Source organism: Vulpes vulpes, chromosome 14, assembly GCF_048418805.1.
Source record: "Vulpes vulpes isolate BD-2025 chromosome 14, VulVul3, whole genome shotgun sequence".
Classification (NCBI taxonomy): domain Eukaryota; kingdom Metazoa; phylum Chordata; class Mammalia; order Carnivora; family Canidae; genus Vulpes; species Vulpes vulpes.
In genome coordinates, this window is record NC_132793.1 from 35,977,147 (window position 1) to 36,003,667 (window position 26,521).

Below are 26,521 nucleotides of genomic sequence, written 5' to 3' on the forward strand. Positions count from 1 at the left end.
GAACTCAGTGGCCAGAGTTTCCAGTTTCCCAGTTGGAAGGCATTACAGGCAGTTTAGATTTCAAAACAGGAGCCTTCCATTTGCAGTATCACCCGCTAATGTCTCCAGTGGGCTTGCTGAAATGTCACAAAGTGAATCATAGCAATGACTTATTTTGGATGGATACCTACTAAAGATTTTCTTAACCCAATTTCATTCTAAAATAGGGGGAAAACCATATTCAAAGGCCACCCATCAAATACATCTTTTTTTTTTTTTTTGCTCAACATTGTGTGGTCCTTTGAAGTAGCACCTCCCTAGTAACAAGGAACATCAAGTATATTCCCAGTGTTGGAGTTAGCGAAAAATAACCCAGAAAAGGCCCAATGAAATAAAAGAATATGGAAACAGACACAGTGTAGGTGGTTCAGGATGCTTGAAACTAATTGTGGTTTCTCCTAGCTCTTTTTTACTTCCCCATGACTCCTTTCCCACTTGTAGGGTAAGACTCATTAAGAGGCAACCATATTTCATGACACCATTTTGGGTTGTGAAATTCAATGTTGGTCAGTACACCTGGCCATGAAAGTATATGCTATTCCTTGATGTTCCCCACACTGCCTGGAAACCTGTCCCCTTCTCATGGTCCCAGCCTCACCACCCCCACCAGGAACATACCCTGCCCACCAGTGTCTTCCTCTTCCTACAGTTTTTTTCCTGCTCTCTGCTGATCCCAGTCAAAGCATTCTATAGGAGAAGAGGGAGCCCAACAGAGTCCTAACCACAGTGGAGCAGATTGTGTTCATTCAGTTAGAGTAGACTAGACTGCCCAAAATGGAAATGCTCCATTGTGGGCTCCTTCTCTTAGAGTGACAACTATTCTTAGGTGTGCTCTTCACTGAGGACAGGGGCAGAATGTGTCACTGAATCTTCTTAAACAGAATTCTTGGAACAGTTTAAAGAGAAGGTGTACAAATAATAACCTAGGTGATCGGCCAAGAAACAATAAGCTCCTGGGAACAGAGTCTAGAATAAAAAGGACAACCATTTCAGAACAATAGCTGCTGCCTACCCCAGAACTAGAAGATGTTTGAAATGGAGGCGCCAGAGAGAAGGTTTTAACTGAAAAGTTTTTATTTCATTTGTTAACAGGGGCTTGCACAGTGGGTAAAGCCAATACTTGGCGATTTAATGATTTTCTTTCAAAAGCAGTGTTGGCTTTAGAGTTTGGTATATTTGTGGAAATAACAGTTACCTTGACGTAAGAGGGAAAATAGCACCTTTGGTTGTAGATTGATACAGTCTTTCTCACAGCCCACAAGTCCATGGGATTGTGACAGGATTAGCAGAGGGAACAGCTCTCCGCTTCCACACTGTGGCATGTGTTTGAGGAATTTTGCCTTTAAGCATTTTCTTCCACATGTCTGAAACACCCCCGGATCTCTTATTACTTGAGTGGTTGTGTGATTCTTTGGATGTTTGAAAGTACAAAGGGGAAAATGGCTGCCAGGTTTTATTGTTGCTTATTAGCTGGGAAATGCACAGTTCTCTATGACTGGGAGTGGTATGTGTGTAGACGTTCTTAATAATCTTGTTAATTCCGCATCTGAAAATCTGAAAGCCTGTCAGTATTCTTAGGCAAAAAGAACAAGTTCTTCAACCACTTACTTAATAACCTAAACTCAATTTATATTCAAGTTCCTGTAATTCTGATGCTTGGGAGAAATGTGGATCCAATTCGGTTAATGTTACAACTTTGAACTCGCTTTCTCAATGTCATGGCTTCTACGTCACATCCATGTGCTTTCAGATGACTTTTTAATAGATTGATGTTGGGTTTTGTGTTTTGTGTTTTTTCTTTAAGTGTTTGTAAACAAACGTCTGAGAACAGTCAGTGTGATTTTTCTTACATGTTTTTTTTTTCTTTGCCCCTGGAGGTTAACTGTTGTCCAGCTATGCATATAAATTGTTAAATGCCAAGGAGCAGCATTTGGGGAGAGAGGAGTGAGGGCTACAGCTTTTTTGTTTACTTTTGTTAAAGAAGTAAGAAAGTGTATTTCATTTTATAAAAAGCAAGAATCATGGAAAACTCTGTAGTTGGATTTATGGAGAACATAGTTTGTTTCTGAAGGAGATATCTCAAGATATGTCTTGGGGACAACAATGTGATCACCGTTAATTGTTTGCTTCTGGTGTCCTGTTCGGATTTGAGCATGAATTGTTATGCATCTCACGGCCTTTGATTTTTATTGAGAGCTTGGTAAGGGCAAAGCACATAAGGGAAGGAAACCTCTGTGCCCAAGAGAATGGCCTGGGATCACAGTGCTGCCATTCCCAGTTTCCTTGAATTCCTTCTTGGCAGCCCCACTGTCATATTTCCACAGAATTTTAGTGAGTGGCCTTCCTTTGGAGGTAACAAATGCCTTTCCTAAGAGCCAAAAGTCCTCTCTTCAGCATTCCATGACTTGAATATGGAAATCATTTTAATTTCGTCTTTTCTCTTATGAAGAAATTTCCATGCTTGGTTTGTTAAGACAATAGAGTTCATTCCTTATTATGGAAACACTAATGAATTGAAACATGGTGGAGCAAGTAAAAAATCAAAATTAAGCTGATTTCTGTTAAGTAGTTTAAAATCTGCCTTAAGTAAACTAAGCATTGTAAAATGAAGTTAATGCACATAATTGCTCAGGACATAAGTCTAAGTATATATATATCATTGGTATTACAATTTAATGATACGATTAAATTCTCAGAAATCTGCAGAACTTCTAATTTGGTTTCTGTATTTATTTAACAAGATAAGAAACAGATATATGTCAGTGTGTGCACTTAACAGAGAGGACTTGAGTAGATGAAATTATTACCTGTAATTGTGGAGAACAACTCAGTACTGGACTTTAATCACATTCATGTAAGTTTTATTTTGCAGCATAATATTGCCATGTATTGCTTTATAATTGCCGTTAGAATTACTTATCAAAAATCTTGATTTTTTAATTAAACAAAAATCAATAAAACCATACTTAAGACTCCAAAGCATATGATCAGATGACTGTAGGTGTGGATTTGACAGAACCAAGTTAGAAAGCCAGACATTGCAGTCATCACTTGAGTGTTCTTTTTTCCCACTGCCCTTATCCTGTCGTTTGTTTTGTTTGAGCTATTTAAATAGTTTAAATAGTTGAATGTGCCTGAGAGTACATGAGTGCAAGTAGAGGAAATGAACCCACTTATAAATAAAATTGTTTAAAAAATTAAATTAGTGTGTTATCACTTTTCTTCAAAACAAGTGAGTTAGCCCCAAGAAATATATATCCAAAATGCCCTTTTCTGAACATGCAATTTAAAATTACATTCTATTAGAGACTTTTTCCTCCTGGAAGCAACCCTGTGATTTCAAACACTGTTTTTAAAATAATCCAAGGAGCTCTGCTTTAGAACACCTAGGTCTGGAAAACCCTGTCTAGGGTATTGTGATTAAATTGTACCATACGATTCTGGGATGCTCTTTACAATCCAGATATGTTCCCACTTCTTCCAGTTGTGAGCTAAGATAGATCCCTCTTGTGAGAGGTTAAAGTATGCAACCTTGACTCCTTTCCAGAAAATCTTGACGTTTCCCAAGTGGTTTCATTTCCAATTTCTAAGTGGATCTAGTCCTTGTTCATCACTGACTGAAGTCCTGGGCCAACTCTGTCTACATTGCCTTTTATGACAGGATCCCAGGCCTCTCTAATTGCTTGTGTATGTATCTCCCCTCGGACCTACACAAAATTTTTCAGAAGCATTTCAATACAAGGTTGGGATAATACATTTGAGAAGCTGTGAATGAAATGGTGAGAACCACTGCAATCAATGAAGCAAAGCACTTTTCTTAGTGTTTTGCTCTTGCTGGTGCACTGACTGACCTTGCCCGTGGGAAAGCCGACCTGCCCTGGACCTGGGGTCTGGGCTGGGGATCCAGAGACTGGAGATGGCCTGGTGCTCCAAGCTGCAAACCCCGGGTTCAGGTGTTTTGGGACAAGTCACTTAACCTCCCAGGCCTCAGTTTCTTCCTTTGTCAAATAAAATTTCTCTAACATTATAAGTGCCACATTGAAGGTAGACATACCACTCCCACGTGTTAAATTTCTGTATTCATTTAAAAAACATGTTCTTTGTACTGGCCGAATTTTGGAATTACCCTGAATAGCTTCTAGTTAAATAGGAATCCTTGAAATTTGGTCTGGATATCAGCAGTTTTAAAAGTTCTTCAAATACTGATTCTAATGAGGAGGCATAGTTAAAAATTGTTTTAAAATGTAGGGTGTGGGGCACCTGGGTGGGTCAATTGGTTAAGTGGCTGCCTTCAGCTCAGATCATGATCTCAGGATCCGGGGATGGAGTCCTGCATTTCTGTCTTCCTCTGCCCTTCCCGCTACTCATGTGTGTGTGTGTTTGTGCACGCACGTGTGCACACGCACATGTGCACGTGTGTGCACTCTGTCTTTGCCAAGTAAAATCTTAAAAAATATAAAATATAAAAAAATATATATATATAAAATATGGGGGGGTGTGTTTCAATAGCGGGTGTTTAAAGATGCAGGATGTCCTCACAGCTAAGTAACCTTTATAAAAGGGGCTTGCACATCAGGAATGTGCCTACTTTTAAATGAATGAGAAATGCTTTGGTGACAAGGTGTCAATAGGTGTACAATTTAATCGCAGAAATGTGTTTTGTTTTCTCCTTCAGGCCCTCTATGTTAGTAATGCTGCTCTAGACCCAACACAGAACAGTTTCATCTTTGCCAACACTGAGAAATTGTTGCCCTCATACAGAAGATGAGTTTTTAAAGCACCTAAATAATTGTCTAGGGTTTGCCTTTGATCCATGATCATTAATATCCCTAATAAGCTCTCAAAAAGTGCGTGTGAATCTCAAGTTCACATTTGGCAAGGCAGTGGAAGAATGAACGCTTTTAAAATAGTTTGGCTCAGAAAGCACATCTGAAATAACCCTGTGGGAAAGTCAGGAGAATTTCTCATCCTCCAAAGGATTACCTACGATGAGATGCTGACCTTGTATTTTAAGTTCAGCTACATTTCTTAAAACCTCATTCATTACCCAGCCTGATTTATTTTAGTGGGTGAAGCAGGCTGTGGGAGGGGATTCTGGTGATGTACAGTTCTCATGTTTGCCTTTTGTTTTCTCCACAGTTTCCAAAAGATCGTAACATATATATATATATATATATATATATATATATATATCCTTAAAACACATGCAGACCAGGCTCCTCATGAGATTTACTACAGCTTTTCTCTCAAAAATTAGAGCTGAAGATTCTGTCCTCTTCAGGCTTCTAAGGCGATCAAGCCCCAGAAGGCCGAGTGTGCACAGGGTGAGCAGAGCGCTGACCTCTGCCGGGGAGAGGTCAGTTCAGCACACAAGACTCAAAAGGGAGGAAGAAAAAGCAACTCCTCAGCAGGGAGTTTGACTTGCTTTAGGGCAGAAGAGATTTTATAAATAAGTTCCCAGTCTCCCACGCCCTCTCACCGCTCTTCTGTTACTAGTCCTGTCTCTGCCCTTAGATAGACACACACACACATGCACGTGCACACACACATGCCCTCAGCTCTCCCCTCCACCCTCTGCCTCACCTCTCTCTCTCCACCTGCCCCAGGAACTGCAGATTGGGCTGGCAGACCCTTCTCCGGAGGAGGCAGGTGATGGATTGACTGGGAATGTTACTAAGCCCAGTGGCTCATAAGGCCTTTTCTCTTCCTCCTTAACATGCTCAGCTGGTGAGAAGCATGCAGAAAGCTCTTTCCCAAAGGCACTGTGGGTACCGGGGAGGATTAATACCAGCCTATCCATTCCTGTGTCAGAGGGAGAAGGTGGAATGGTGAATTAGGACGACCTCCAGCCTTGATGTGGCAGACGGGGTGTTTGGGATGTGTCCCTGTAGGAGGAGCCTAGAAGGCCCTTTTGTAATGATGCCAGAATGAGTCGAGGCTTGTGAAGCAACAACACCGCTTTGATTTGTATTCCCCTTAATATGCATCCTGGATGAGCCTTTTTCCAGTGCCTTCTGCTCGGCTCGGTGACCATCTAGAGCAGAGTGGTGACTGCATGGGCAGACCCTGCGACATCTAGAGAGGTGTCCTCTGGTGGCTTCCCAGTGGAAAGTGCCCATCAGTACAAAAGCACTTCTGGGAGCAAGAGCCTTCCGGGTCAAAGATTCAGGGGATCTGCTGTTGGTGTTCTTGTTTTGATGTTAATTATCTCTAGTTGGAAGAACCTTCTGGATCTCGTCTAAAATCTCTATATATGCTCAAAGACAAGACTACTGCCCATCTGTGAATTCTCCACATCAAACTGGCTTTGCTTTCTCTTGAAGACAGTATTCCTCAACATTGGTTTATCAAATTGCATGTTCTCGATCCTGGCTGTAGCAACAATTTTGTCTGTTGCTCTACAAGTTTATAAGGTCTAATTCTAGATCCTGGTAACGCTTTAGAAAAGCTTGCTGAACTTGAGAGAAACCTAAACCTCCTGCCACTGGCTATGCATGTTCATCTAGGCCAGCTGCCCCTATGAGGGCTGACTCAGGATAGAGGAGATGGTACGAGAGAAAGTTGGGCTTGATATTTAGCTCTGGCTCTATCCAGAGCAAATGGCCACTCACAGTGAGAACAGCTGAGGAGGGAACTTCCTTCTAGGGAAAGGCTGCTTGTTGGGAGGGGGACATTACCAAGCATTTCTGGGACGTCCAGTCCTCTGATAAACCTCATCAAGAAAACCAGTCAAACATTATATATTATATATTATCAAGTCATATATTATCATTATATAAGGAGAGAAAACTGCCCCAAGACTATGTGTCCTAGAGTCCTCTGAGGCCAAGCACCTGAGCTTTTACCTCATTTGGCTCTAACTCTATAAAACGGTAAGGAGGATGGATATGGAAGACAGAACCATATTCTATTACTGTTATATAGAGGCTGTCGAGGGCAGTCTACACTGGCAGAGCACACACTGTTGTAGAATTTAATTGGGAACCAAGTTTTCTTGTGCTCCTGTAGTTGACCCTTACCTTAAACTTTTCTTTCTTTTACACTGATAGCAGGCACTGAACTGATGGGAGGAAAGCCAATGATGTGTGTAGCCAAGACCAGCATCTTCTCATCATGTTAGCCTGGTATGGCTCCCTTTAGAGAACTTTGCTCTTGCTGCCTAACAACCATAAACTTAGCAGCCTGCAGCAATGCAAACTGATGATCCCTCAGGTCCTGGCACTTTTTAGCTGGATCCTCTGCTCTGGGTCTCCTGAGGTTGGGACCAGAGTAGCAGTCAGGCTCTTCATCTGGAGGCTCAACTAGGAAAAGACCTACCCCCAAGCTCCCTTGGGTTTTTGGCAGAATTCAGTTCCCTCCTGTTGTGCAACTGCAGGCTCCATTGTCCTGTTGGTGATTGGGGGATGGGGCGTTCACTCAGCAATGGGAGACCATCCTGAGGTCCTTGTCACATGGCTGCCTCCGTCTTGAGAATGGAGAAACCTACCTTGTGCTCAATCTCTGACTTCTCTTGTAACCAGCCAGAAGAAAAACTGCTTTTAAAGAGCTCCTGTGATTAAGTCATCTCCACTTGGAAAATCTCCATAATTTAAGACCAACTAATTGGGGACTTTAATTATGTCTGCAAAATCCCTTCACAGCAGTACTTGGATTAGTGTTTGATCAAATAACTAGGGCCCGGGAATCTTGAGGGGCTATCTTGGGTTTCTGTCTACCACCAGACCAAGAGCCCTTCCGTATCTCTTCTCAGGGGTCCAGTTAAGTGGCAAGAACAGAGACTATCATTGGAATCTAGCTGGATTCCTTCATCGTTTAGTGGACTCTACCTCCTATCCCAGGATGCTTAGACAAAAAGAGCCGCGTGCATTCTTCTTTCTGCAGCCCTTTCTATGAATACGAACGGTGGCACACATTTATTATCACCATTTCACAGATGAGGAAACTAAGATGCAAAGAATTTCAGAAACTTCCCAAAGCTAGTAAGTAGCAGAGCCTAGAATCCAGGTCCCTCCAACCTCAGAGGCCAGAGATTCTGCTGTCGGGCTGCAGTTGTGTGAGCCTCACACCGCACAGGCGCAAAACAGCATGCCAGAAGCCGGGAAGGAAGAGCTGCGATTGGAATCAAGGAAGTCTGGCTCCGGAGCATATGCCTTTGCCACTCAGCAGACATCCTGGCTCTGCACACTAGTCAGGCCCATGTCGGGGCACGACGCCCTGGAGGAAATGTTCGGGACCTCTTTTGCTGAGTGTTGTACCAAGAGCTCACAGGAAACACAGAAATATTGGGGTCGTGGATGTGTGGGGAGGCCTTACCCACCCCCTTTAGGCCCCATCCCACTCGTTCTTTTCCCTCACGCTTTTTCCTTAGTTTTGTGCAACCTTGTAGCTGTTTCACATTTGTGCTCTCCCTTTGTTTTTTGTGCCTGAGTCCTTTTATTTATTTGAAAGTGAGCGAGCTCAAGTAGAGGGAGGCGGAGGGAGAAGCAGGCTCCTCATTCAGCAGGGAGCCCGATGCAGGCTCTGCCATCCCAGGACCCCAGGATCCCAGGATCATGACCTGAGCGGAAGGCAGACGCTCAACCTACTGACCCCCCCAGGCGCCCCTGCTTGATTCCTTTTAAAATGCACTTCCACAGACCATCCTGGCAAAGTCAGAGAGAGCCCCATGAGGATATCTGGTTGTTAATGACGTGGACTGGGAGGGTTTACCTTTCTGTCTCTGGGACGGGGTTTTTCCAAGTGGCTCAGCGTGGGTGCCTCAAGCCACAGGAAAGTAATCCTACAGGGTTCTGGCTACCCTGACACGACAAACAGGTTGGAAGTGACTTGTGGGATGCGCTCCTAATCCCTTGGTGGTGAGTGGGGAGGGCACGGGGGTGTAGGCTTTCTGGGGTGCTGGGTGGAGGAAGGATTGCTGCCCACAGGCTGGTCCAGGAACTCCCCGATCTACCGTGCCCGCCCAGCTGCCCACGGGACACGGCCAACCTAATCGCGTTCAGGCTCCTTGGATTTTAATATTTTTAAAGGCTCAGGTAATTTCCCCATCACGTAGCCTGCTAGGGGAAGCAGGAGCGTTAGGGAATGTGGGATGAGACCTAATTACAATTGCCCTCGCCTGACACTGGCAGGACCCTCCCAGCTGCCTTTCCCACACCGGGAGCAGCACAAACGTCCAGAAAGGTGCAAGGTGTGCGCCTGCGGGCTGTGTGCATGCGCAGAGGAGCGGGCCGTAGTGAGCGGGACTGTCCAGTGCCTTTCTGGATCTCTCTCCCCGCAGTCTTACGCTCTGGTTCTGTGAAGCAGAAACTCAAGAGGAAATCTGAAGCTGCCCAAGAACAAAGGAACCACCTACCAAGGGACAGGGCTTAGCCTTTGGTTCAGAAAATACCTGTTGCTATCAGCTTATAAAGATGTCACTTTTTAGGCCCCACTCAGATTGGTGACAGTGTCTCTGTGGCAGCTCTCTGCAGCCTCCCTTGAGGCTCTGCAGCCCATTTTTTTTTGTTAATCACTCATCTCCCGATTCTTTACCTTTGAAATTCACACCAAAGGCAGGGTCCAGACCTAATTCTGGCAAATTCCCAGAACCTGCAGCAGCCCGAGCAGCAGGAGCCCGGGGTTCTCGTCCCGGCTGTTGCTAACCTGTGTGGCCTGAGACAAGCCCTCCAAGCCCCGTAGGCCTCAGTTTCCCCTCCTGGGAAAGCATGTGACTTGGATCCTTTGACAAGTAAGGTCTCCAGTTGCATTCATATCCAGCAGGTCTGAAACCAAGGCTTTTCAACTGCGCATTTCTCAGCACTGATGAAATAGAGCAGCTTTGCACTCTTCAGGTGCAGAGTGGGAGCCAAGCCGTTTGCTTGCCTGAGTAGTCATTAGGAAGCCAGCTGCAAACTTGTATTCCCCTCTGGGGCCGAGGTGGAGCCCCACTGGCCCTGCCCAGAGAGCTTCTCTTTAAAACAAAGCTGTTACTTTCATGTTGCTGGCATCTGCCTTTGCTCTCCGGGTAATTCAACCCTTGGGTGCCCTGGTGTGGATACTGCCAGGGAAGGGGATGGGGCCGGGTTGGGGAAGCAGCCGGTAGGCCCTGGTTCCAGGTCCTTACTGGTTTAAGAGCCTTTGCTCTTCTCCAGGTTAATTTTCCCGACTTGACTTGTGCGTATCACAGGTTAATTCCAGACCCATGCATAATGATACATAATTTAAGACTTGTAAAAGCTGCCTGGGACTTGAAAGAAACACACTCTTAAGCCAGGAAGGTTGTGCCCGGCATGCAAGAGCACGTAATACAGGTAGAATTTATGTCCAAAGCAAGGGAGCCGCGCCCTTTTGACACGATCTCAAAGGGTGCCATGCAGGTGTGCAGGCTCCTCTGCTTCCAGGCAGTGGGACTCGGGGCCCCGCAAGCATCACCCCCCACTTGCCCCTACTTTTAACAACCATCGGAAGGCAACTGTTCACAAAGGGAAATTCGTTATTTTTAAGAGGACCAAAAATATCTTATGGATTTGAAAGTGATGCAACAACGAGATTGCCTTAATGGTTTCTGACCTTTGTTTTTAACACTTCTGGGGCCAGCACCCCACAGAACTGCCTGGGGGCACCCTTCTGTCTCTAGTAAGCAAGCTGTCTGCTGGCACTGTTGGGAGACTGACAAAGCCCAGGCCGGGATGTTTAGCTGCTTGTGGGGTGGAAAAAAAAATGTTAAGAAAAATAATTGTTGTTTTTGCAAACTATCTATTTAAAAACAGAACCTCAGGAAGCAGATTTCTGTTCCAATGCTAGGATGAATCAGAGCTCACAAAGTATAAATACACATTAGCAGGAGGAGGCTTCCCATAACCCAGTGCTTGTGTGTCTTCCCAGACCAGGAACCTCTGAACTCCTGCTTCTCATTCCCAGTAGAGGCAAGAAGGAGCCGCAGCCGAAGCGGAAATGATAGAACATTGCCCAGGCCAAGTTGCAAGTTTCTGTAGGTCCGTAGAGTTTTTCATTCTTTAAAGGCAACTGGTTTTTAGCTACACCCTCGCTCACTTTTGGATAGATAGGTATACACTGTTTAGGAAGGTGGGAAACCCATACTTGTTCCTTTGGCTCTTGGGTACCTAAGAAATATTACCAAATAAGTTAACTTTGACTCCCTGACCCCTCAGATCAGTCAATAAACATGAAGCACTTAGACCACAACTTGCTTAAGGGGCAGTATAATTATTTTACTTAAAAATGATGTCAGGTGGCAATTTAGCAACAAACCGGCTTGCAGGCTACTTAATTCAGTTTAACAAGGAGGAAAAACATTGTAATTAATGGAGAGCTTATCCTTTTGTACTTGAGAGTTGTTCTTAAATTTTACTATACATAAGCTGGAGAGGAAGGGGAGGAGGGGAGAACTTGCTGAAAATACAGATGCCCTGGCCCCACTCTTGGACTGGGCCTGGGAACCTGCATTAAGAGAAACCTGCTGGCAAGTTATGCTTGAGTGTTGCCTTGGAGTCAATTAAGGTAGACACCCCCCCCCCACCACCCCTTTTCTGATTTTATATTGTAGAAGTCTAGAACCTCAGCACAGTCAGCTTCGAGTGAATTCCTTACTGGAGTTTCACAGTACTGCCTAATGCTGGGGTTTGAATTGGTCAGGTTTCTGGCCTAAAAATTCTTTCTCTTCCAGGGTCTGCTTAAACGAGGGCTCAGAACATTGCTGGGGAATGGGAAAGGTATGGAGTCCCTTCTTTTCCAGCTTGTTCCCACGATAACCAGGGCTCCCTTGCCGGATTCCCTCTACCTGGAAAAGAGGGAAACTGCCCATTATGATTAAGGTCCTGGCTTTGAGCCATGCCCAGAGGAGCCTGATCTCTGCCTTCTCACTACTGAGATGGCTTCTTAAAACAACAAATGTGAATCTCAAGATCGCTTCCCCCCTGGAATCAAGAATTGCAGAGGCTCGTTAAACTTTTTTTTTTTTTTTCCTCTTGGCACAAAAGCAAGCACTTGGCAACTACCCAAGGAATTCTGGGGTCCTGAAGAATCCAAGTTCACAAACCACCGGAGCAAGATATTGCCTCGGGATGGTGTTTGAGTGCTGCTAAATCGGACTGTGTCCTGGCTCCCTGGGTCTGTACCAGAGCACTTCTCCCTGTGACCCCACCTTGCAGAAACCAGCTGTCCCACAGCAGAGATTAGGGACAGAAAGTATTGCTACACCAGGGCAGGGAGTCGTCACGGGATTCCAGGTCCTTCGAGCTGCTTTCCCAGCAAGCCCGAACGCATAGTTACGGATTCTGACTCCTCAGTACTCTGCTCATGCACAGGAAACTTGAGATATTTTTAAAGCCCGTTGCCCATTCTTAAGCAGATGCCCATCAGAGAACACAGTTCCTAGTCCAGTAGAAGAGAATTTTCCCAAGAAAGAGTAAAAGCATACTATGAAAATCAGAGGTGGACGGATGGCCTGAACGTGCAGCGCTAGGGGACAGCTCCAGAGAGGTTAGGCTTTGGCTCACTCATCAGAAGCAGGGAACTCCTGGCAACTCCACGAAGCTGCTGGAAGCCATCCATGTGCCCGTCACTCTGGCTCATCTCTGACTACTGAGGTGCCAGAGGCAAAGCTTTCCCAGCCCCACCCGTGATGTGCGGGCAGGGCCATTCTGGCCTCTGGCACCAGCAGCCACAAGGAGAACCACAGTTCACCTGTCCTGAACAGGTGGGGATGGTTGGCCTCTGGAACCTCCAGGAAGGCCAGATACCTGGCATCCCACAGCTGCACTGATTCCCTTGGAACAAGGTGATGAGTACATGGCTCTAACCCCAGAAGCTTGTAACTACCACCTCCTGTGCAGCGAGGAAACCGCCCTGGAGGCGTAAGCGTGCACAGAAGCCACGAGGGTGTGGTCTAAAATGATGGCAGGACATTAATATTAATCCAAGCAGCCAGGGGAAAAAAAAAAAAGATCGAAAGCACCGAATCTCCCTCTTCCTCCCCCAACACTAATTCCAAGCTTTTTAAAACCCCTTTTAGTGCGGTGGGCATTTCCCGTGAGTGCTCACAAACAATTCACCTCCACACTACAGGCCATTAATCCAGTGGTGTTTATTCAAGCAGTATTCACACTTGCTGTTGAATAACAAGGGAATCCAGGACCCCCGAGCTGGGGCTCTCACAGCTCTGGCTTCACAGCAGCCCATGGTTTTTTGAGAACTTCAGCTGAAATTTTGTGGCTGAAAAGGCTTTCAGTCTTCCTCAGCACCCCTGTCAAGCACAGCCTGTTTATCACACCCTGATTACCAGAACGGCCTCGGTGGGGTGGCAAAGGCACAAGGTAGAGCCAAGCAAAACTACAGAAGCTCAGAAGAGGCCACACTGTTCCAGGTTTCATACAAAAAATTTAATAAATAGTACTTTTCAAAATTTATTGCCAGGAACAACACATCGAAGATGCATTTTTATGTTCATAACACTAATAGGACAATACAGAGTATCTTCACGGTCTCCGTAGTGAGCCGACGACGTGAACTGTTTTAGAAGCCGTTTTGATCTTCAACTTTGTAAATAGCATTTTTATTTCCTCACTTAAGGCAGGCAGTGTATTCTATGGCAAATCTAAACAGTGATCTTACTGGACATTTTAAGGTTCAAGTATTCAACTAGCTTATAAGAATACTCCCTAAATGCAGTAGATAACAAACAAACAAAAAAAATCTACAAGTGGTTCAGTATTACATACGAATGGTGAAAAGAAATCAGAATTTACAAAATAAGATTGGTGTGCTTCCAACTTCACACAATTTGATATTTTTAATGATATTCAACCACTCACATTTTGGCTACGTTAAGTTGAAGCTCAACATGTTCTCTTAAACTGCTGTGTAGCCGATCACCTGCCTGTCTCTTTTCAAGTCTAAAGCATAAAAAAACAAAACAAAAACAAAACAAAAAAACCACCTGCTTTTCTAGACTAATTTTCAAACTGCCTCAGTCCTTAAAACGTGTTTTAAAGTGATGCTATAGAAGGTGTTTTAAACATCTGACGTCGTACAAAAAAAAAAAAAAAAATTCCACCAGTATTCCAGGCACTGAAGCCCATCCTATTGTTTTAAACTATTTTCAAACACCTTAGTTTTGGCTTATAGGCAACACGTAATAAGAAAATAAGTTCAAAAAAATAAAGCCATACACTTAACAATGCTATCAAAAACCTTCAATTCTAAACACGTACATATAAATAAAAAGGAATGATGTTTTAAGGCTCTTGATTATTAAGTTAATAAATCAAATATACACAGTGATTAATAAAAAAGAATTATTTACATAACTATACAAAATTCTACTTTTGACACATTTTTCCTCTTTAAATTCTTCATTTTACCAGCAACTGCTGACATCAAGGTCCCCCCTCCCCCAACAACAAAATACAATAAAAAAAATAAATAATAAACTCATTTGTGATAGTTGCTGTGGTTCTGAGCTGCAAAAGGCACTTTCAAATACAGAACTACTTGTACGTCATCATAAAACCAATATACAAAAACAACTCAAGAGTCAATAAATATAAATAAAAACTATGATCCTAAGACTGCATCACCATCGGGACATCTGGCAGAGGTGGAAGCTCAAGGCCCCGGGGCCGGGCATTCTCCTGGGAGCCTGGTCCGAGAGGTGTCAGCTGTGGGGCAGGGGCGACGGTGGGGGGAGGGGGGGGGCACTTTGGACTGGTTTTTGCATAGCTGTGAGCTGCAGCATTGGATTTCCCAGCCAACCACAGAAACTACCATTGCCAGTGTAAGCCAGCTTGTCAAAACTTAAATTAACACAGGATTCTAAGTCAACGACAGCCTCAGACTGAAGAGGACAGGACAGCTGAAGAACTGAACTACAAGCCCCCAGCACCCTCCGACTCTACCTAGCGGCGGCAGCGCCTGCTGTCTGCTATACGATGTACTCCATCCGGTTTAGGCTCTGGGCACTTTCCAGGTCTCTGTTGTCCTGTTTGTTTGTCCAGTTTGGGTGTTTGGCTGGCGTGCCGTTGGGAGGCTTCTCCTCTCGGTCTACCAGCGTGTATGCGGGCTGCTTGGCAAACCGGGCTTTCTGCTGGTGCTTATCCATGTCGTCCTCCTCCACCTCTGAGTTGTGTGTCCTTATTTTTGACATTTTGGAGTTTTTGTTCTCGTAGTCCTTGACGGGGACCGTGTTGGCCCCATGCTTCTCGATGGGGTTCTTGATCTGGTTCAGCTGCTCCCGCACGTTGTTGGTGGTGTTGTCCTCGGAGGCCGAGCGCGCGTGGCTGCTGGGCTTCCGCCGCTTCCGCACGCACCAGTAGAAGGCTGTCACCAGGCAACAGATCCAAGCCACCGTTAAGACAGAGCTCAGCAGAGGGACCAGGAAATCTGTAAGGCGGGCACAAAACCAATTAACTCTCAAAGAAGGAGGAAAAAAAAAAAAGCCATCACACGAACAAAAGAATACCAACAGTGGTGCTCCTGTCCTTAATTCCTGAAAGGGGTGCCATGGGGACAAGTCCCTTTTCACAACCACATATTGTCACTTCACAGCTTGATAAGCACAGGACCAGGGCCCGTGGGGACCATGACGTGCTGGTCTCCAGAGACCGGGCACAGCAGCAGCTCCTGCAGGCTCCTGACTCCCGTGTGGAGAGGAGCATCTGGTTCACGCAAGGCAAGTCTGGCTACTCAGGCGGCAGCTCATTAGAAGAGCTGGTTTTCAGCATTACCAGAAACCCGATCTGAGCGTGCATAGCTCCGATGGGCCGTGCTCCTAGCTAGAATAATGGTGGTCTAAAGGTGTGGCTCCCCTGCAGGGCCATACGGCTGCCTATCAAACCCGGGTCTCTCAGTGCTTAGGCCGGGTGATCCCACGACACCAGGATGCCACCAGCTCAAGGCGCAGCAATGCTCTGCCCTAGGGCTTTGCAGGGGGTCTGTAAACAATGCATGCTCCGCAGGGGTGCCTGCTTCCGAGAGCACAGCCTGGCAGCAGGGAAAAACCGTACTTCTGCCCATCACCACGGGACCTTGGTCATGGCAGCTGGTCCCAGTTTTTCCACCAGTTAAATGGGGTGGGGGTGGGGTTCCTTGAGAGAAGCTGTCAGCTAATGCCCTCCCTGAACGGTGAGCCAAGATCCGTCGGACAGTCCTCACGCGAAAGGACTGTCCCCACCTGCCACCTACCTGTTCTGTTCTTCAGAGGCCGCCTCTGTACTCGCACTTCCGCCACAGCAGCGATCAGCGAGCTATTCCCGTCACGTTTACTAACGAGGTCTATGATTTTGTCAGTGATTTCCTTGATAGGGTTTCCATCGTCCCGTATGTCTTCAGCAGACTGGAAAAAGAAGGGCCAGATGTGGGATCAGGGCAACACTACACAGCAGCCATCACTGAAAGTGCCTTAGCCCGTGTGCCAAGCTGTTTCAGTGTCCTTGCTCTGTCTGGACACCGGCTAACTGGACTTTGAGAACTACCCTGCAGTCGAGTCATGAGGCGTGACTGGGTCTCATACTTACAATGGCCACATGTATTTCATTGTTCGCAGAAGGGGAAGGCTCACAAGCTATGTAGATTGAATATTCAGCAGAAACGTTCTTTAAAATATTCAGATTCCTCAATTCGCTGCAGATATGCTCTGTGGTTAGACCCTAGAAACACATGTAAAAACCACACATGTAAGATATTGGAAGGAACAGGAAAAAAATAAAAAAGGCTGACGTTTCCTTGCAAGTTAGGAATTTAAGCTAAGGGGAAGATCCTAGCTTGCAATGCTCCTGCTTTGGAACCAGCAGACACACACCGCCAAAGTTATTCATACCGGTGACATCATCTCTTTGTTGAAGGTGAATGTGATGTTGGCACAGTTATCCTGGTAGTAGGGGTCAGAGGTACACTTGGTCTTCACCGGCTGGAGACTGGAAGACCGACACTCGCCCACGCCTGTGCAGGGGCGGACGAAACACTGGTCCTCCAGGATAGGGATGCAGCTCTGCCCGCTGGGGCACTCGCTGTGCCCTTTGTGGAGCAGGCAAGGTCGAGGGCCGCACCAGACCTGGGGAGCAGGGGGAGAGGAGATGGAGCGGGCAGCTCAGGAGAAACACCCAGCAGCAATCTAGAACCCAGGTGAGAGGCAGAGGGCCCTCATGCTGTACCTTGGAGCAGGCGATCCTTCCGTTCAGGCACTGGCAGGTATTGCAGTCATCATCCCACTTGGCCCCATCTGGGATCACACTTCCCATAGTGATGCAAGGTTTCCCTGAAACTGAAAGGTAGAGCGCATGAGTGGAACAGATTTCCTTTTGTCTTGACCGTTCTCTATTCTTCACTCCCTCCCTGTCAGGGAAGGGCTGTACCTTTGCCCTGTGCCACGGGGGCAACAGGTGTTTTTCCCTCACCTGCTGCCTTTGCATGTGGCCTCAGGACCTGTGGGGCCTGTGCAGCACTAGGGGATGTGATGTGGGCAGCCTCTCGCAGTTGAGATATGGCCGCTGGCCCAAGGAGGGTGACGAAGCACACAGAACAGAACTGAGCCCAGCCTGCGTGCCCATGAGCAATGCAAATAAAAGCCTGCTGTAAGCCGCAGGTTTGGGGGTGGTTTGTCACATGGCAAAACTTCGGGAGTTGACTAATAACAGCTATCCTGTTTGTAGGGGACCCCCTAAGTTTCCCCGTCCCTGTGGCCCCCTGTGCATATCCCCGCCATGTTCTCCTGTAGCACAGTGCCTACTCAGGGACAGTCAAAGGGTAACCGTGGTGATTGTAGTGCCCACTACCCCCACAAGACACATGGGCAGCTGCAGCCTGACCTACATACCTTCCTGGCACTTGGCACCGCTGTGCCCTGGGGGGCAGACGCACCGGTAGCCATTAATCTCATCCACACAGGTTGCCCCAAAGGCACACGGTGAGGACTGGCATTCATTGATATCTAGGAGAAATGGAGACCAACTTTAGGCTCCAATGGGAAGCAATGACATTCTTCTAAGTTTTTACTAACCTAACATACAGATAGAAAAGCGTATAAACCCTAGGTATAAGCTTGATGAATTATGTAACCAACACCCAAATAAACCGATCAGTAGCCCCCAAATTTCCACTAGTCACTTCCTCCCAAAGATCATCACTAGCCTGACTTCAAGCTGCTGAGAATCATTTCAGGAGGCGGCACTTTTTAATTAAGTAAGTTCCTTTTCATCAGATACTACAACTTAAGAGCAAGGGTAAAGTTCTTGAGAAAGGTCAAATATTTTAACCCTTGCAGGCCTTGTAGGCTTTGTCATGACTACCCTTGTTATAGCATGAAAGCAGCCTTAGATAGTATATAAAAGGGTAGCTGTGTGCCAAAACTTTATTTACAAAAACAGGCAGTGGGCCAAGGCTACAGTTTGCCAACACAATTTAGAAACATGGGATAGACCAAATGTACCCCATTTTGGTGAACACCAGTCAGCCCCAGATTTGGGGATCTCAAACACTAGGAAAATTCCAAATAATTTGGGGATGAGAATAACAGAAAATACAAGTATCACTCCCTCCTCCCAAACTAAAAGGCATATAAGAAAGTAGGAAAAGGGGATCCCTGGGTGGCGCAGCAGTTTGGCGCCTGCCTTTGGTCCAGGGCGCGATCCTCAAGACCCGGGATCAAATCCCACATCGGGCTCCCGGTGCATGGAGCCTGCTTCTCCCTCTGCCTGTGTCTCTGCCTCTCTCTCTGTGACTATCATAAATAAATAAAATTAAAAAAAAAAAAAAAAAAAAAGAAAGTAGGAAAAGGCTCAAAATAGACTTTAGGCACCCTGAAAAACTGCACTGCCTGTCTCCCATTTTAATTTCACTAAGGCCGGATCAATCCTTTGGGAACCACAACCCTAGTTCTGGCCACTGTCCTTAGCTCGGTCCTCTGTGGCAAATGTCCACTTGCCCCTAATTTCAGGTAGTCGTGAGGAAAAAGCACCCTTTCCTTGGGGCCTCAGAACAGATTAATCATCAGATCCTGTGGCTGCTCCTCTCTCCCTTGGAAGAGGGCTGTGTCCCCTGGGGAAGGAACACCAAGGACCTGGGACATTCCAGCCAGGCTATCCTAATCCCAGCTGGAGGTGGGAGGTTCTGTGCCTCTCAGAGCTACAGAGAGCAGTAACCTTAACTTTTCAAGATGAAAAGTCTCAGGCTGAGGGCTGAATCAGGGGGAAGAAGGCCACTGGGGAAACCAACCAGGGCTGGTCCTTACTTATTCTGCAGTCGGGTCCAGCAAAACCAGGGGCACACTCACACCGGTACCAGTTGTCTCCATCCACGCACGTGCCACTGTTGTAACTAAGAAGAAAGCAAAGACGGCCTCAGTTACCGACCTCCTGATCCACGACTCCACCAGCCAGTTGACCACAGGCGGCCACGCCAGTTCCATTCAGCAGCTCTCACCCCTGGCCACACACCCCTGTAGCCTGGGGAGATTTCAAAATAATGGTGCCTGGGTCCCAACCCCAGAGAGTCTCATTTCATGGGGCTGTGCTGCAATCCAGGCATTGGGACTCCTAAAAGCTCCCCAGGTGATTCTTATGCACAGCCAAGGTTGAGAATCGTTGAGAATAATCACAGCCCCCAACCAAGACATGACCTGGCTAATTAGAGTGTGGTCCACGGACCAGCAGGACCTGGGAGCTTGTTAGACAGGAAGGGTCTGCAGCCCCACCCAGACCTCCTGCCTCAGAACCTGCATCTTAGACAGGACCCCCAGGTGATGCCCATGCACATCGTAGCCAGCAAGGGCTGGCTTCCAAAGCGCTCATGCTTACCAAGGATGAGGACTGCAGTCATTGGTATCTGCAAAGTAAAAAGACGACTTAATAGCGAGGCCTTCACCGGGCAAAGCAGTTTTAACCCTAAGTAGAAGCACCACTTATTTCCATTAATACCCGTATGATCACACTGTAGTTTACACTGGCAAAATGCGCTTAAGACCTCTGCTCAATTGGAACCAGGCCTGCACCACACTTTGTTCTGTGTGCCGTGGGACATTACACAGGAAGAGGCCCCGCTCAGGGCGGGAAGGGGGCTGTGAGAATGGAAGGAGACAGGCTGCTGGTCAGACCCACGCTGGGAACAGAGACACCATCTGTCTCCACTTATCTCATCGGCGACTTTCTCATGCCCAGGTCAGGGCTGCGGTCCATCAAGTGCATTAGAACAGACCCAGGTGATGCAGAAGCAGACATCAAACAGCCCTGCTTCTGGTTTCCATCGCGAGTCCCTGAGGGTGTCAGGATGAACTCCTGCAGCCCTCTGTGGAGTTCAAGGCGGGTGGGGCAGGGGACACTCACTCTGAGCGCAGATCGGCCCCTCCCAGCCTTCTTTGCAGACACACGTGAAGGAGTCCCCGTTGACCACACAGGTGCCCCCGTTGTGGCAAGGGTTGGGTAGGCAGCTACTATTTCGGGCTGTAAGACAAGACAAGACAGGACCACCCTCCCTGAGGATCCAAAGAGAGTAGGAGAGCCGAGAAGCAGACCGCCAGGAAAGCGGTCCTAGGTGTTGAGATGGCCACACCCACTGCCGACCCCACGTGGGGCAGAAAGCTACCTATGTTGCAGGTCGTCCCTTCCCAGCCTCCAGGACATATGCACTTGAAAGCATCCCCTTCGTCATAGCAGGTGCCACCGTTGTTGCACGTGGCCTCATCACACTGGCTGTCACCTGGAGGAGGGGGATCTCCATGTAAGGCCCTGGCCAGCCCCCCTCACAGAAGACAGGGTGGTGGGAAGGGGTCGCGGAGAGGGGGCCCCAGCCAGCTACCACTTACGCGAATGGCAGGTCTTTCCTTTCCACCCGTTTTTACAGTCACAGTAGAAGTCGTTGACGAGGTCACGACACGAGCCACCATTGTGGCAGGGATTCTGGCTGCAGTCGTTAATGTCTAGAATCAAAGAGGAGACACCCAGCTCCAGAAGCTTCTAGGGCCATCCACGGCATGTCAGAGCCACACCCTTCCTATGGCCACTTCCACCCACAGCTTTCCACTCTAAGGTCCAAGACCAGCTGAGCCATCCATCCTGGGACTTAAACACCTTCACTCTTCTCAGCTGGGTTACTGTTAACCCCACAAGGTGGCAAGACAAGGGCAGGCCTCTGTCACTCCCATGGAAGTTAAAAATCAGGACAGACACAAATTACTATTAAGACAGAAAGAAGACTACTTTCTCTGCAAGCAGGGATATTTAGCCTAATGACAGTCTGTTTCTAGAGCTCCTCAGCAGAAGTTCCTCCCCTTTGGCCGTCCTCAGCATTCACAAATACAGACGGGACACAGGCAATGCTGTCCCAGGACAGGAACGGTTGGGGTCTTACTATCTAATTCCCATTGAAAAGGCGAGCTTCCCTGATGATACCTCCTACCCCAGCATCCCAGAGCTGTCTGGCCCAGGGAGACCACACACTCACTGGTTTCACAGTAGGCCCCCTCCCAGCCGTCACTGCAGATGCACTTGTAGGAGTTGACCCCATCGATGCAAGTGCCGCCGTTTTTACAGGGATTGCTCTCGCAGTCATTAATATCTGTGAAACGAAGACAAAAAAGCTGGTAAGGACAACCAATGCCATAGCCAGGCACTGGCCCAAAGGCCACCTCCTGAGATAATGGGCAGCCAGGCACCTCAACATCCTCAACTCCATCAGGAAGGTTTTTCCGACTTCAGCAAGCAGCTTACCAGGCAGAAGCCTCCAGAGGATACGTTGTCTGTTTTATTTAATGCCTTGGAGGCTAAGCTACTTGGATGGAGTGGGGAAGAAAAGCCTACAGAGCGCAGGACCACCCAAACTAGTAAGATTCCAGAACGTAAACGTGCTGAAGGGTCAGAGGTGTCTGTGATCTCAATAAATTAAACACAACTCGGTCTTAGATCTTAGATGTAATGGTAAACCGTCACTGGTCTCGACTGAAACGAATCAAGCTCAAATGCTCCCTTGAACTGGGCAGAGGAGGGGTGGGGGGCACCACACCCCATTCCCCGAAGAGGGGTCTTACTTTCATGGCAGTACGTTCCAGTGAAGCCTTTGTTACAGTCGCAGGTGAATTTGCCTCCCGACTGACTCTTGCACTTCCCATGGGGACCACAGACGTTCGAGGAGATGTACCGCACCCCCTCAGGTGTGTCGTTGGAAGCCATGGCCACTGTGCAGCTGTCAATCACTAGAAGGCAGACTCGGGGTCAGATCAGGGCCACAGACCCATAAGGCATGGCATTCCTAAGCTGAGGACCTCCGCCCAAGCTCGCTTTCCTGGAAACAGGCACCCTTTGGCTAATGAGGGTAAGAAATCAAGAGGCACCCTGGGGCCAAGACTCTGGCGATGTGCCACATCACACTGTGACAGGCAAAGCCGAGACTCCAGACAGAAGCTCTGTTTTTTTTTTTTTTTTTTTTTTTTTAGGCATTTCACCTTACGTGGCTAAGAAGCCTCTGTGTCTGTGGGCCCCTCTCCTCCTACCCCTGACATCTCCTCAGTCGGGCAGAAGCTTGCTACAGGGAGGAGGAGCTTTACTTCCTACCTAAGCAAGCAGGAAGGACAGAGAACCTGCAGAGCCAGGCCACCTAATACAACGACCATGAGACACGTGGGGCTATTTAGATTTGAATGAACTGGAGTCAAGGAAGTTTCCAGTCGTAGCGGTCACACTAAGTGCTCCTGTGGCTAGCACACCCGACAGTGCAGACAGCACACATCTCCAGTGCTGCAGACAGTTCTTCCGGCAGCACTGCTTTGGGGAAGGTCTCAGGGTTGCAAATCAGCCCACACCAGAACAGGAATGCTACGTGTGGACAAGGTTCTCCCACTGGCAGGCCCGGACAGAGGGTTTCCACGTGTTCTGGCTCCCCTAGCGAGGCAGGTTAGGGCGTTACCGTCTCACCCAGCCAGCTTCTGAGAATATTGGGGGGTACTGACAAATAGGGATAGAGGAGTGAGCCTCGGAGGCCAGCCAGGACCACAGGTGGGGCAGGTACCTTCGCAGGGAGTCGTGCGGCAATGGTCTTTGAGGTGGGAGCAGTTCTTGCCTTCGTAGTCCTCGGGACACTTGCAGAAATAGTCGCTGGCACGGTTGTAGCACTGGGCACCGTTCTGGCAGGGATTGGGCTCACAATAATCTATGTCCAGCTGCCAGGAGCAGGGAAGGGGGAGAGGAAACAGAGGTGTGATTAGAACTGCTCTGGGGCAGCAGATGCTGGAATCTGACCCCTTCACCTCCTTCCATTTGCAGAACACCCTACATAATAGACAGTTATGTCCTAGAGACTGTCCAGGGATGCACGGCAAAACAGGGCAGAGTGGGAGAGCACGGAGTTGGGGGCACAAATGGACAGGCTGCTGACACTGTGAACAAAACCCACTCCTTGGTGTCCTTCCACCTGTATTCACCGAGCAGAAGTCCCTGGTCACTGGATGGTAACAGATTTCATGGCAAGTCCAGAGATCAGGAGGAGGGGAACTGGGCAGGGGTGGGGAGCTGCTCTGCTCTAGAAACTTGGCCTTGGAGGTTCTAGCCCCACTCACCTGACAGAGGTTTCCAGAGAAACCAGTGGGACACAGACACTGGAATCTGTTGATTTCATTCTGACAGTGACCCCCATTCAAACAGGGGTTGCTGGCGCATTCATCGATGTCTCTCTCACAGTGATCGCCTGCATAGCCAGGTGGACAGATACAGCGATAACCATTAACCAAATCCTGGAAGAGGAGAAGGAGGGGGGGGAGAAACACATGCTTTTTCCTCTGTATTCCACAAACATGGGGCTTTGGCAGTCTAGCACACCCGCTGCCCTTCCACTGAATCCCTGACATCGCTAAATGCCCAGCCTCTCCCAACGGCAACGGCAACGTGTGAGAGGAATTTCTATAGGCATGCCTTCGAGATGGCTCCCAGGGGGCTGGGAAGGTAACAGGAGCCCAACTGAAACTTGCAGAGAATCACTTTTCACCTGCATTTTTAGAATCTCAGAGGGATCAAGCTCTCCCAGGGCCACATGTATCTTAACAGATTTGTGTCAATCAGTAAGGTTTTCACTTAAGCAAAGATTCACATACCCGACAGGAGGCCTCATTCTGACACTGGCCAAGGCAGTCATTAATATCTGAAAAATAAACAAGTTGTCATATTAAAGAGGCAATTTACATTGAAATTGGGCTTAATTGAAAAGCGTTCTCCGCTCAGGACAGATAAAAGCCTCAAATCAGATGTCCTGTGTGCTTCTCCTGACATGCGGTTATTACACTGGGTGGGAACCCTCCCTCATTCCTCCAGACTGAGCGAGTGAAACTTCACATCATTGTTTTAGCCACCTTATCAGCATGCGGCTGTTTTACCGGCTAATGAGCTGATAAAGTGCATGTTTTCATTTCTGCACTGACCACTCCCCCCCCCCCCCAAAAAAACATTCCCTCTCTGAGGTTTTCCTTTTACCGCTCAAGTCTTAGAGCTGGAGCTGACATAGAGGCTGAGGAAAGCCTTTAATACCCAAGTTTCAACAAAAATCAAAATCGAAACAAAGGGACTCACTTATGTCACAATTCTGACCCGTCCAGCCAGGGAGGCAATCACAGTAGTAGCTCGCAATCAGGTTCTTACAGGATTTGGCATTTACACAAGGTTTGGCCTCACATTCATTTGCATCTGAAAGAAAATGTGGAGGGGCATTGAGAAATGGGAGTTTTACCCCCACTCCCCACCCCCGCCCAAACACACCCTATCAATAGTCTGAACTAGGAGACGTTTTAATAACCTCGCTAAATCAGAGACTAGGTTCCCACTATTTGGAACAGCTGATCCCTCTCCCTAGCCATTACCCAATAAGGAATGCTAATTGATAACTTTCTGGCTGGTGGTTAACAACTGGCCCCCAACAGGAGAGCAAAAAGCCACCAGGCATTGCTGTGCGAGCGCGGCGCAGCCTAGTTGCTGGGATTTAAATGTGGCAGGAAGAATGCAGACAGCTCATTCCTCATGAGACCATCCCCGTGGAACCCAGCTGAACACTCCTCGGACAGACGATTGACATGGTTCAAGGAATCCCACGACTTTCCCACAGGGCCTAAAGAGCTAGGCCATTAGCATTCAAGTACCCTCTCCCAGGCCCGCTGGACTCCTGACAATAAATTACTTTTTAGCATGATGGTGTGCAAACTCACACCACTAGCCACAGGCTCATCTCCAGTAACAACTCGGATCCATAAGGGCCAACCTGGGTGCCCGAACTTCCTTACCTAACTGGCACGTTTTGCCAGTCCACTGGGGTGGGCACACGCACTTGAATCCATTAACCAAGTCCTGGCAGGTGCCCCCGTGGGAACAGTTATTTGGAGAACAGTCATCAATGTCTGTTGGACAAAAGGGAAGAGGGTTGGCAATTTAATCTCAGTCCGTTTGACAATTAGATAATTTAATGCCAACCCTCACATGAGGGGCCTTCACTTAAGAGCCAGACACCTGCTCTAAGTGACTGCTATGACGATAAGGCCTGATTTTAGCTTTAAATCCTCCACTGCCCCAGTTCATTTAATCCCCCATCTAAGCAGCAGGAAAAGCCAGCTGGATCCCCAAGAGCATCACCACACTGGTAACATGGGACCTCTAGCTCTGTCTACTCTCTATTTTTAAAGATTTTATTTATTTGAGAGAGAAAGTGCATGGGAGGAGGGTGTTTAGGAGTAGAGGGAGAAGCAGACTCCCCGCAGAGCAGGGAGCCCGATGCAGCTGATCCTGGAACTCCAGGATCAAGACCCGAGCCAAAGGCTGACTGAGCCACCTGGGCACCCTACCTACTCTTTATTTTTAAAGAGAAGTTTCAGCGTGGCTCAGAGGTAGCTAAGAAGAGGTAAGGAAAACAGACTCTTTTCTGGTAGAAAACTTCATTCTTCTAATTTTCTCAGAGTTTTCCCAAATCCATATAGCTGGGGGCCTCACATCCCACTTCTGCACTTGTCTCTAGTGGCCTCTTCCTCTGCTGCCCACTTAGGAAGTACCAGGCTCTCTTGTGATCTGCTCATTGATTCTACACAACCCTAAGAGACGGGCATTGCCACTGTCCCGTTCAACAGGGCACAGAGAGGTAACGAGTGGTCCTACAAGAGGCAGGTGGGGCCAGGGTGCCAGCCCCTGTGACCCAACCCCAGAACCCACATTCTTAATCAGGCATGCTCTACTTTCAGGGTGCTGACGACAGTGGTTCTTAGGCCAGGTTGCACCTGAGAGACCCAGGTGCTCACGAAAGAATGTGGACTCCCCAGTCCTGAGGGGAATTGTGAGGACCCCCTCATCTGCACTGTCCAGCACTTTGGGGGTTCTGATGTGCAGCCAGGCCTCAGAGCCACGACCACTCTGTAGCCTGGGTCTCTCTTTTGGGGCCACCCTCCACCCATGATCAAATTGAGGAGTGGCTACCTCCCTTGCCGGCAGCCTCTCCATGGCTCCAAGGAGAAGAGCTAGGACTTGATTTGGAGGCA

At 47.8% G+C, this 26,521-nt stretch overlaps 1 protein-coding gene across 3 annotated transcripts in view; it reads right to left on the reverse strand.

Annotated features, from left to right (window-relative positions):
• Positions 1-13,396: 13,396 nt before the first annotated feature.
• JAG1 (jagged canonical Notch ligand 1) overlaps positions 13,397-26,521 on the reverse strand; it is a 36,086-nt gene continuing 22,961 nt past the window's right edge. For all 3 annotated transcript variants that reach the window (XM_026012274.2, XM_072736393.1, XM_026012275.2), the window contains 18 exons: positions 25,283-25,396; positions 24,579-24,692; positions 24,107-24,153; positions 23,576-23,749; positions 23,029-23,179; positions 22,052-22,216; positions 21,469-21,582; positions 20,831-20,944; positions 20,611-20,724; positions 20,352-20,468; positions 19,827-19,854; positions 19,262-19,347; positions 17,849-17,962; positions 17,187-17,296; positions 16,853-17,086; positions 16,551-16,682; positions 16,219-16,369; positions 13,397-15,417 (listed from right to left, as the gene is read on the reverse strand). In XM_026012274.2, coding sequence (XP_025868059.1) covers positions 14,960-15,417; positions 16,219-16,369; positions 16,551-16,682; positions 16,853-17,086; positions 17,187-17,296; positions 17,849-17,962; positions 19,262-19,347; positions 19,827-19,854; positions 20,352-20,468; positions 20,611-20,724; positions 20,831-20,944; positions 21,469-21,582; positions 22,052-22,216; positions 23,029-23,179; positions 23,576-23,749; positions 24,107-24,153; positions 24,579-24,692; positions 25,283-25,396 — 2,537 coding nt within the window. In that variant the 3' untranslated portion in view covers positions 13,397-14,959. The remainder of the gene's footprint in view (positions 15,418-16,218; positions 16,370-16,550; positions 16,683-16,852; positions 17,087-17,186; positions 17,297-17,848; positions 17,963-19,261; positions 19,348-19,826; positions 19,855-20,351; positions 20,469-20,610; positions 20,725-20,830; positions 20,945-21,468; positions 21,583-22,051; positions 22,217-23,028; positions 23,180-23,575; positions 23,750-24,106; positions 24,154-24,578; positions 24,693-25,282; positions 25,397-26,521) is intronic.